The sequence below is a fragment of the Budorcas taxicolor genome, chromosome 7 (genome assembly GCF_023091745.1).
Source record: "Budorcas taxicolor isolate Tak-1 chromosome 7, Takin1.1, whole genome shotgun sequence".
Lineage (NCBI taxonomy): Eukaryota > Metazoa > Chordata > Mammalia > Artiodactyla > Bovidae > Budorcas > Budorcas taxicolor.
In genome coordinates this window covers 40,571,199-40,583,441 of record NC_068916.1, presented here as the reverse complement: position 1 = coordinate 40,583,441, position 12,243 = coordinate 40,571,199, and the positions used below count along the sequence as shown (strand labels likewise).

General features: G+C 41.7%; 1 protein-coding gene across 3 annotated transcripts in view; it reads left to right on the top strand.

Annotated features, from left to right (window-relative positions):
• Positions 1-12,243, top strand: part of ZNF496 (zinc finger protein 496) — a 46,655-nt gene that overhangs the window by 25,197 nt on the left and 9,215 nt on the right. For 2 of the 3 annotated variants that reach the window (XM_052643268.1, XM_052643267.1), the window contains exons 7-9: positions 9,962-10,094; positions 10,608-10,715; positions 11,792-11,905. In XM_052643268.1, coding sequence (XP_052499228.1) covers positions 9,962-10,094; positions 10,608-10,715; positions 11,792-11,905 — 355 coding nt within the window. The remainder of the gene's footprint in view (positions 1-9,961; positions 10,095-10,607; positions 10,716-11,791; positions 11,906-12,243) is intronic. The other variant, XM_052643269.1, reaches the window with a different exon arrangement.

The window sequence follows — 12,243 nt, the reverse complement described above, 5'->3', positions numbered from 1 at the left end:
GTGCCATATGCCTTCTCCACCAGCAGGAAAATTCTTTACCACTGCACCACCTGGGAAACCCATTTTAACCACAGGCAGTTCATTTATGGAGGAATGACAAGAGGATTTTGAGCTTCAAGGGCTAATAAATTGTGGGAAGGTAGATATGTAAACTAATGCAAGATAAAGATGATTTAGTTAACTTTGCTATGCTCTCTCTGGGCTGATAAGAGTCTAGAGTTCTGTCTGTTGATTGAGTCACCTTACCTCCCTGGTAGGAGGGGAGGCATACTTTCACAGAGGAACATTTATGACTGGTCCTTTAGGCAAGTGGGGGGAGGGTACTTTTTTTTTTTTTTTGCAGTCTTTCTGTTTATCCATTCCCTGCCTGCCTGCCAAGTCGCTTCAGTCGTGTCCGACCCTGTGCCACCCCATAGATGGCAGCCCACCAGGCTCCCCCATTCCTGGGACTCTCCAGGCAAGAACACTGGAGTGGGTTGCCATTTCCTTCTCCAATGCATGAAAGAGAAAAGTCAAAGTGAAGTCGCTCAGTCATGTCTGACTGTTAGTGACCCCATGGACTGCAGCCCACCAGGCTCCCCCGTCCATGGGATTTTCCAGGCAAGAGTACTGGAGTGGGGTGCCATTGCCTTCTCTGATCCATTCCCTACAACTCAAAAAGATTTTTGGGCCAAAGTGGTGTATTTCAGGGTGGCATATTTCTTATCCCCTCTAAGACCAATATCAATTTCTCTCCTGCAGGCCCTTGAGAAGAGAGCCTGTGACTTCTTGAGCCTTGTCTTCCATTCTGTGGAACTTACCTTGAAGGACAGATTTCCCCCACACTGGCCTCTGGCCAGCAGTAAAGCCACTTGAGAAATGTGAGCTCTCAGGTTCCACCCTAGACCTGCAGAGGCAGAATGTGCATTTTTACCAAGATGCTTGAGTGATATGTATCCAAGTTTGAGAAGTCCAGTTCCAATCTTATTCAGCCTTAGAAAGTTTTGATTTTTTTTTGCCTCACTGCACAGCATGCAGAATCTTAGTTCCCTGACCAGGGATTGAACCATTTCCCCCTGCAATGAAATCAGGGAGCCTTAACCACTGGACTTGGCAGGGAAGTCCCTGAAATATTTGTGTTTTATTTTTAACTTTTTCTTTGGCATTGATATCAAATTTGGGAAGATTGCCGGAATAGTAGACTTGCAAATAGCCTTACTTTATTTATTTGTAATTGTATTATATTTTTATTTTTGGCTGTGCTGAGCCTTCATTTTCATCTAGTTGTGGTGAGCAGGGGCTATAGCTGTGGTGCACAGGCTTCCCATTGCAGGGGCTTCTCTTGTTGCAGAGCATGGGCTCTTGGGCACACAGGCTTCATGTGGGCTCAGTAGTTGCAGCTCCTGGGCTCTAGAGCACAGGTTCAATAGTTGTGACACACTGACTTAGATGCTCTGTGGATCAGGGATGGGACCCATGTCTCCTGCATAAGCAGGCAGACTCTCTACCACTGAGCCACCAGGGGAGCCCTGGTCTTTGCTTTAATTCCCCCATCCTCTGTCACTTTCTCTCACTTGTCCCTCCCTCTCTCCCACTGTCTTTCTGTCTCTGCCTCACCTCTACCCGCCCACCCGCCCCCGCCCCCCCCCCCCTTTTTTTTTTCAGAATTTTTAGGGAGTTATATGCAGACATTCTACCCCTTTTATCTCTTTGTTCATGCCAACGGGGCATATTTCCTAAAAGCCGGGGCAGTTCCTTCCATAACCATAATGCAGTTACTACATTTTGGAAATTCAGCATTGAAATAGTAATCTTAGAGCATCATGCTTCCGAGTTAGTTGTCCTGTGTCCGACATTTTCTCCTTGGAATTTCAGTGTTTGTCACAGTGTCGATAGTTCTGAAGAGTGAAGACTAGTTGTAATGCAGACTCTGCTCAGATAGGTTTTAACTCACATTGAGATTCAGGTTACGTGTTTTGGTGAAAGTGCCAGGCTGGGTTGTGTCTTTCCCCATGTGGCATGCTTTGGCCACATATGGGTGGTTTTCCCCAGATAGGTGATGCCAGCTCTGACCTCAGGGGTAAGGATCTCAGGTGATTTTTAATGTGACCCACATATATAGAATTTATGTATAATTGTTACATAGATATTTTTTAATATAATATAGTTTTTTTATATCTTTGCTGAAATGATGGCTAAAGATGGTCTCTATATTTTCACTTTTTTTAATCTAGTTTTTGTGCTATAATTTGCATACAACACACCTATTTTTGGACATGAATCTGAGTAAACTTTGGGAGATAGTGGAGGAGAAGAGCCTGGCATGCTACAGTCCATAAGGTTGCAGAGTCAAGACATGACTTAGCGACTGAACAGCAACAACGCCTGTTTTAAATGTTAAGTGTAGAGAGTTTTTGACAACTGTCTACACATGTAACCATTAACCAATCAAGATATAAAATATCTCCATCATCCTAGGAGGTCCCTGTGTCCTTTTGCATGCTCTTTTTCCCAGACCAGCATTGATTACCTTTTGGTCACAATAAGGTTTGTTCTTGTTTTAAAATGTTATATAAATGGAATCATACAGTATATATGTTTGGAGTCAGGCTTCTCTTTCTCAGCCCAGTGATTTAAGCATCATTCATCTTGTGTGTGTTAGTAGTTTGTCCCTTCTTACTGCCGAGTAGTATTCCGTTGTATAACTGTGTCACAGTTAGTTTGTCCAGGGTAATTCTCTGGCAGTCCAGTGGTTAAAACTCCCCTCTCTCACTGTGGAGAGCCCACACTGGTCAGGTAACTAAAATCCCACAAGTCACATAGTGTGGCCAAAAACAAACACACATAGTTGCTTTATCCACTCACCTGTTGGTGAATATTTGGGTCACTTCAGCTTTTGAATGTTATGAATGAAGCTTTTATAAACATTCATATGCAAGTCTTTTTGTGAATATATGTTTTCCTTTCTCTTGGGCAATTATCTAGGAATGAATATGGTATATACACTTGCCATAGAGGAAGTGTATATAATGAATTATAGGAGAACTGGCTGTTTTCTATACTGATCTAACCACTTATACTCCTACCTGCAATGAATATGAGTTCCAGTTTTTACATATCTTCACCATAACCTGGCACTGTCATTTTTAAAAACATGTATTTTGGTTATTGAAATGGATATCTTAATGTGGTTTTGATTAGCACTTCTCTGTTGACTTGGAAATGGCAACCCACTCCAGTGTTCTTGCCTGGAGAATCCCAGGGATGGGGGAGCCTGGTGGGCTGCCGTATATGGGGTCACACAGAGTCAGACACGACTGAAGTGACTTAGCAGTTGACTTGGAGAAGGAAATGGCAACCCACTCCAGTGCTCTTGCCTAGAAAACCCATGGACAGAGAAGCCTGGTGTCCATGGGGTCGCAAAGAGTCGGACACGACTGAGCGACTTCACTTTCTTTCACTTTCTCTGTTGACTAATGATGTTGGGTATCTTTTCATGTTCTTGTGCATCATTTCTGCATCTTTTGTGAAGTGTCCAAATGCTTTCCCTGCTCATCGGGTTGCTTGTCTTTCTGTGTTTTAGGAACTTTTTAAAGCGTATATGTTCTAGATTAAGTCCTTTGTCAGATACATGTATTGAAAGTATGTTTTACCAGTCTTCAGCTTGCCTTTACATTGTTTTAATGATGTCTTGAAGATCGTAGCTTCCCTGGTGGCTCAGATAGTAAAGTGTCTGCCTGCAGTGCGGGAGACCTGGGTTTGATCCCTGGGTCAGGAAGATCCCCTGGAGAAGGAAATGGCAACCCACTCCAGTACTCTTGCCTGGAAAATTCCATGGACAGAGGAGCCTGGTAGGCTACAGTCCATGGGGCTGCAAAGAGTCAGACATGACTGAGCAACTTCACTTTCACTTTTGAAGATCATATATCTTCAATTTTAGTGAGATTGAATTTATCAGTTTTTTCTTTTATCATTTAATACTTTTTGTGTCCTATCTAACAAATCTTTGTCTAGCCTACAGCCACAAATATTTTCCTACTGTGTTTTATAGTTCTGGGTTTTGCATTTAGGTCTTTGCCTCCTTTTTTTTTTTTCTCTTTTTCCCCTCCAGCTGCAATGAGCGGCATGTGGGAATTTTAGCTCCCTGACCGTGGATTGAGTCCCCTGCCATGGAAGCATGGAGTTTTAACCACTAGACAGCAAGGGAAGTCCCTTTGGTTCCTTTTAAAATATTTTGTGTATGGTGTGAGGCGTAGGGTTTGTTTTTTGTTTTGGTTTGGGTTGGTTTTTTTATGTTGATATTTAGTTATCACGACTTACTGAAAGATTTCCCTTTCTTCCATTGAATTACCTTGGTACCTTTGTCAAAAATTGATTGTCCACATATGTCTGGACATCTGGGCTCTAACAGTGCACTGATTTATGTTTTGATCCTTTATGTCAAGAACACTATAACATTATACTTTGTCCTTGCAGTTGGTAGTGAGTCCTCCAGGTTCACTTTTGTTTTACAGAGTTCCTTTGGCTAGTCTTAACTTCTTAGTATGTCATAAATTTTTGAATCAACACATCAACTTAAATAAATAAAGCCTCCTGGAATTTTTATATGAAATTTCACTGATTTTATAGATCATTGTGGGGTAATTGACATCTTAATAGTTGGAAGTCTTCCCATCTAGAAACATTTAAATCCTTCCATTTACTTAGTTCTTCAGTGTTTGGATAGGGTACATATTTAGTAAACATTTTCCTTAAGAATTTCATGATTTTTGATGCTATTGTAAGTGGTATGGTTTTTTAATATTTCATCTTCCACGTGTTCATATATGGAAATAAAATTGATTTTTGAATATTGACACTCTATCCAGCAACCTTGTTAATTTTACTTATTGGTATAGAAGCTCTATGAAGATTCCAGGGGATTTCTGTGATTGGATTGTTGGACTTTTGACCTCTGGGCTCAAATGAAATTTACCTTTCTTTTTGAAACTTCATCAAAGAGAACATTGGTACTGGTATTTTATATTTTTTTTTTTCATGTACTAGTAAAGGTGAATTTTTTTTTTATATGTTTTAACATATTTATTTGGTTCCCTCACCTTTTTTTACTATATTAGAAAGCTACACCAGTTGTGTTGTAAGGGCTCCATGTATTTTACATACTCATTGCCTTTCATTAATGATGTATCTTTGTTCCCAGTCTGTCATTTGTCTTTTAATTTCATTCATGCTGTTTCATTACTATGAATATTTATAATTTATGTGGAGTATCTGCCAATTACTTTTTCATATGGCCTCTCTGTTTTTAGTGCTTGAAAGCTTTTTAGTTGGGGAATGGGCCTCAAGGCTTTTTTTTGTCTTTTTTTTTTTGTAGTAATTATGATAAAAGATCAGAATCTAATTTTATTTGTAAGTAGTTAGCAACTGTATCAGGCACATCAGATGAAAATCATATTTTTCCCCCCCATGGTTAGGGTCCTGTTTTTACTTATAGATTTTTTCCATAAGTAAAATTTATTAATTATAAATTTTTACATATTATCAAATTTTGTTTCTGAACTTTTTCTTCTGCTCTGTGTTCCAAAGCTACATTTCTGATATTGAAGCTCTTTTCTAAAATGATCACCCTACTAACTTGTTAAACATTTTCTTGCAATTCTTTTTGTGTCACTAATATTACTGATTACTCATACCACCGTAAAGTGATTGAAGCATATTTAGAATTTTTCTAATTGAAATCATATTATTATTTTTTATTTTATGATAGTTAAGTATAGCCACAGTTAATAACAAGCTGATTTTACTTAAAAAGGGAAGAGCAACTCATTAGATAAACAAGCATCTTCTCAACATTGCTAATTGTTATTGTTGTTTAGTCTCTTAAGTTGTGTCTGACTCAATCCCACCAGGCTCCTCTGTCAAGGGATTTCCTAGGCAAGAATACTGGAGTGGTTACCATTTCCTTCTCTGCTAAATCGCTTCAGTCGTGTCCAACTCTGTGCGACCCCATAGATGGCAGCCCACCAGCCTCCCCCGTTTGTGGGATTCTCCAGGCAAGAACACTGGAGTGGGTTGCCATTTCCTTCTCCAATGCATGAAAGTGAAAAGTAAAAGTGATGTCGCTCAGTCATGTCCGACTCTTAGCGACCCCATGGACTAGAGCCCACCAGACTCCTCTGTCCATGGGATTTTTCAGGCAAGAGTACTGGAGTGGGGTGCCATTGCCTTCTCCAATTTCCTTCTCTAGGCATTCTCAACCCAGGGATCGAACTCATGTCTCCTGCATTGGCACATGGATTCTTTACCACTGAGCCACTAGGGAAACCCTAAGCTAATTATTAGGGAAATGCAAATCAAAACTGTAGTGAGGTTACCACCTCACACTGGTCAGAATGGTCATCATTTAAAAATCTACAAATAATACATGCTGGAGAGCATGTGAAGAAAATGGAACCCTCCTACCCTGTTAGTGGGAATGCAAGCTTGTGCAGCCGCTGTAAAAAAATAAGTGGAAAAAAATGTATGGAAACATATGGAGGGTCCTCAGAAAACTAAAAATGGAACTGCCATATGGTTCAGCAATTCCACTCCTGGAAATAAACCCATATAAAACTATAGTTCAAAAAGATATATGCACCCCGGTGTTCATGGCAGAACTATTCACAATAGCCAAAACATGGAAGCAGCCTAAATCTCCTTGGACAGATAAATGGATAAAGAAGATGTGGTGCATATATACAATGAAGTACTACTCAGCCATAAAAAATAATGGGATATTGCCATTTGCAGCAACATAGATGCAACTAGAGATTACCCTACTAAGTGAGTCAGAAAGAGAAAGACAAATACCGTATGATATTATATGTGGAATCTAAAAAAATGGCACAAATGAACCTATCTACAAAATATAGACTCACAGACATAGAGAACAGACTTGTGGTTGGGGAAGGATGGAAGGAGAGGGTTGAACTAAGATTTTGGGATTGGTAGATTCAAACTCTTAAATTTAGAATGGATAAACAGGGTCCTACTGTATAGCACTGGGAACTATATTCAGTATCCTGTAATAAACCTTTATGGAAAAGTATGTGAAAAAAAGGAATGCATATTTGTGTATAACTGAATCCATACAGCAGGAACTGGCACAATATTGTAAATCAACTATACTTCAGTGAACACTAGCATAAATAAATAAATGAGCCTCTTAAGACAAAACCCAATTGACCAGTAAATCCACAACGAGATGTTCACTGAGGTAAGGGGAGGTACGCTGCCATGACTGCCTCATTCCCACAGTGTTGCTAGAACCTTAGATTTTTCACAATACCCAGTGTATTGGCAAAGGTGTATGGAAACAGGCATGCCCCTGGGTTGCCAGTGGGAATGTCCTTTAGGTACTGTACCTGAAAACCAATGTGGAAATACTTAATATCAGTCAAAATGTGTGTTCCCATTGCTCCCTCTACACATACACTCTGGAGACACTCTTACAGATGGACGAGGTGACAGATGAGAACTTACAGAGCAATGCTGTTGTTTTTTGCTGTATTCGTATGTAGTGGGAGTTCGAAAGACACGCACAGAATATTTGTTAAACACCAATTCCATAGCGAAGCCTCCTTCTGGGAAGGTTTAGTGGTGGGACCTTCATTTATGTTTACATCTCTAATGATTTACTAGAAGTAGAATTACTAGGTCACAGGGTATCCTTCTGCTACATTCTCTCAAATGTTGTGCAAGTGCTCATCTTTCCCAATTGTGTATAAAGGCCTACTTTTCTATATCCTGAAGTACCTGGGGGAGAATCACACTTTTAATTTTTTCTAATCAATGGATTTTGGCAAAAAAAAAATAAAAAATTATAAATAAGTAATTGTAAGCATACACTTATGGTTATATGAGCATAAGACTGTTGAATTTTATTTATGTTTGGATGATTGACATTTTAAAGCAATGCATGTTTAGAAAGACTTCTAGGGGCCTATTAGAAAGCTTTAACCCAGTAAATTCCTATCTTGACTTCTTGTCACAGTTACTTGTGTAACTCTTCATGATTTTTTTCCTTGAAAGGATAATGCTATTTCATAATTCAGAAGATGCTTATTGAACTAATGTTGTTTCTTGGGTGTTGTAGAACAGTTTCTTGACCATGGCTCTGTTGACATTTTGGCTAGATAATTCTTTGTCGCATTGGGCTGTCTTGGGCACCACCGCCCAGGGATGTGTTAGGCAGCATCCTTGGCCTCCACCCCCTCGATGCCAGTAGCGCCCACCCCTCAGTGGTGATAAAAATGTCTCCAGACGTTGCCAAATATCCTCTGAGCACAGAATCAGTCCCCCCTTGGTTGAGAACCACTGTGCTAAAAACAAAAAAAAAAATTGTACTGATGTAGGAGAATAACGTTTTAGTAGTAGGAGATTCACATTGATGCATGTTGGGAGAAACGTACTGTGGACAAAATGTTAATTTATTGACTCTAGCTGCAGAGTTGTATATCCTTCATGTTTATTGTATTACTCTGTTTTCTCTATGCTTAATTTTAAAAAATTAAAAAGTGTGTATGTGGCTGGGAGGAAGGGTCCCAAGATACTGGAGGAGATTCACTGAAGTCTCCTGGGACTCCCCTGGTGGGCCAGTGTTTAAGACTCCATGCTTCTAATGCAAGATACATGGGTTCAGTCCCTGTTCAGGCAATTAAATCCTACATACCGCATGGTCACAAACAGAAAACTAACAAAAATTCTCCTTACCCAGCCTTCCCCATGCCCCTTCCTCCTGGCACATGGCCCCAGGGCAGCCATATGGCAATAACTGGTAATATTTTGAAGTCTTTTCCAATTAAATGTATAAAGGACTTTTCTAAAAAAACCCAAATAGAATTTTATTTTAAATGCTTTGTGGATTAAAACGCTTTGCAGAAAATGTGTGCACGTTAAGCCAATGTATAGTGACATGCTTAGTAGAAATGTATTTATGTATTTCTGTTCTGGAATTAGAAGGTGCAAACAGAAATGTCAGCTAGACCAGTAATTGTCCATCTTTCACATTTTAAATTTCCCAACTATTCTGTCAAATGATCGAAGTTCCAGATTACTACAAACAAAATGAGTAATTTTTCAGTTATGTTTACATTTGCCATTAATCTATTGTTATATCAGTATTTACAGGAAATTTGAGAACCTAGCATCATGCTCTAACTGGCAAAGAATTGTAAAAGACTTCTGTATTTTTATGGTCTCTTGATATTATGTGGATGTACCATCATGTCACAAATCAAAGTTAATTTTTGATACATTCCCATGGTTCATGACACAAAGTATAAGAAAAGTCTCAATATTACACTTATCTGGGAAGTCCTAGCTCACTCTGCAGAAGCAGCCAATGGTCAAGACTTCTAGGTAGGACCTAGACCATCTTTGCACGATGCTTTTTTCATGTAACAATACACCTTGGAGGACTTCCTACTCAGGACAAATAAGCTCTTACTTTTTTCTAATACTGGTGATTATGCCTTATAGGATATTCTGCAGCATACATAAACAGTCTTCTGTTGAGAATAAATTTAACTGTCATCACCAGTGCTGCAGCAGAGGAGCTCATATAGACCTCATGCTGCACATGTGCAGAATAAACTCTAGAACTGGGATCTCTGCATTACATTGATCATCTGGGGACATTCTGCATTTGCCTGCTTGGGGTTGTAGATATGCAGCCTCTCCAGCACTGTGTAGGAAGACCTGTCTTACACATCCTTGGCCACCCTGTGAGGTGTCCACTGTTTGGATTCTGCCAAACCATATACATCTAAGGGTGGATATCAGGCTAGAATTGGGGAGACTGTGAGCTCTGGAGCAGCCTCTCTGCTTTGTCTTTATCCCAGCTGTATATGTTGCTAGGGGCTCTGCCTCAGACTCATCTTCCTTCCCACATCCCTCCCCTAGCTTGCGCCTGGATTGAGGTGTACTTGTTCTGTGGTTTCAGAACCGGGTTTCTCCTTTCAAGGATATGATCTTCTGCTTCTCAGAAGAGGACTGGTCCCTTCTAGACCCTGCCCAGACTGGCTTCTACGGAGAGTTCATCATTGGAGAAGACTGTGGGGTCTCACTGCCTCCAAGTAAGACTTCACTCAGCTCTCTCCTGAGACCTGGGACCTGGGGGTCCACATATCACCTCACTGTCCACCCCCATACCCTAATGGGAGGCACCTGTGCACAGTGGTGTCAAGGCCACTGTGCAGATTAACCATTGCTTGGTGCTATCACATGAAAGTTAGGCTTGTTACCTGACTGTTTTACATACACAACCAAATATAACTTGTATCCCTTGCATTTACTCTTCTTCTATCGTTGTTATTCTGACTCTTTTCATTGCTGGTTTTCTGATAGGCCTGAAAGAGTTATCCCAAGCCCACAACTTCCCCTTTAGTGTCCCCTCCCCTGCCCTCTCCCTGCTTGCTCTGGTCCTTCCACTTCCCCTGCATGGCCCCTGTTGGTGTTCTTGGTGTGTTGTGTTTCCCTCCAACTTCTCTCTCCTCTACCTGTCTCAGAGTCACCACTGTCCTCCCACCCTGGTTTCCTGTGGGAGCAGAGGCCTGATGAATGCATATCCTTCCCTTTTCTGTGAATAGATGATGCAGCTGCCCAGCTGGATCTCTCCCAGGGAGAAGAGAATGAGCCACGTGTTCCAGAGTTGCAGGACTTCCAGGGGAAGGACATGTCCCAGGTCTCCTACTTGGGTGAGGAATGATACCAGAACTCAGTGGAATGGAAGGCTGCTGCCAGCCAGAGGCAGGCCTGTTCCTTCTTCCACTCTCTGAGCCCTCTGTCACCCCTGGACCATGTCTTGGTAGAATGAATCCTGCCTCATCCCTCATTCCTTGTGGAAAGAATGTGGTATTTCAATTTTCCCAGGTGTGGGGATTGCCTTTTTTCAACCAGGAACTAGGATATAATAGGAATATCTTTCTCCTCCGCTGTAAGTAACACCTGGCTTGTGGTAACAACGCAATTACCCCTTTATAAGTGAGGTCAGATACTCTCCAAAAGTCAGGTAGGAGAAGAGGAGGGCATGCCACCTCTTGGCTGGGCACTGGGCACAGTGCCTCTGGATGCCTCACCTGTCTTCTTCCAGCCACATACTGCAGGAAGTATAAGGAAACTGAGGCTTGGGGAGGTGCTGGGGTTTGGTTGACATGCCACAGCTTAAAAGCAGCATTTCCCACCCGCCTACCCCCACCCCCAGCCTTCCATGTCACCAGAGCTTGTGTTTGTAACCACTGTGCTTTAATGCCGTAAGATGCCTGCTTCTTCAGGGGAAAAGCTTTGTACCGTGCCAGCAGTACTCCCAAGCCTCCTTTCTCTTGGGACTTTGAGCTGGCACAGAGCAGATTCCACTCGCCACCTCCACCTGGAGCAAGCAGCCAGGGCCTCTGGTATGCCCAGTTTCCCATCCCGTCTCTGCCCCAGCAGACTGTCCAGACTGTGTTCATGCAGTGTCTGCGTGAGTACTGGAAATCCCACCACAGAAAGTGAAAAGGACAGCATGGATGGCAGTTCCTTGTCCACAGTCAAGCGGATGGGGCAGAACCCAGATCCACGTTCATGCTGTCTAGCTTCACAACCCATGTTCATGGTGTTGGCCCATTTTGCCTGCAGATTCATTTGCTCATCACACATTAATTTACTGAGTGACTGCCCTGAGAGAGAGCCCAGGCCTGCTCTTGGATCATAGCCTGGCATCTCTTAAGATGCCTCTTCCAGGTAGTGCTGCAGCAGCAGGGAAAATGAATTTTTCATTTTCTTCTCTGGAAAGACTTTCCAAGTCTCCAGCCATTCCAGGTAGAAGAAAGAAGAAAGCGGGATGAGCTGCAGGTGCCAGAGTTCCAGACAAGCCAGCAGACAGTGCTCCCTCAAAGCACCTGCCCAGGTAAAGGAATTCTTAGGAGGGTGTGGGGGTGGGTGCATCTGTGTGTGATGTGTGGCTTGAGTATGTATGTATGTGTGTAATATGTGGGTGTATGTAGCATGGGGTATGATGTGTACATGTGCACCTGTGTATGTGTGTGCATGAATGTGGTAATGGCATGTATGCTGTATGTGTGTGTAGTATGTTTGGTGTATTGTGTGTGAATGTGTACATGTGCAGGGTATATGGCATGTGTTGTACACATGTGAGCATGCCTGCTGGCATTTATGTGTGGTACATATATGTTTATATAATGTCTGCTGTGTTGTGTGTGTGAAATTATGCATGTGTGGTATATG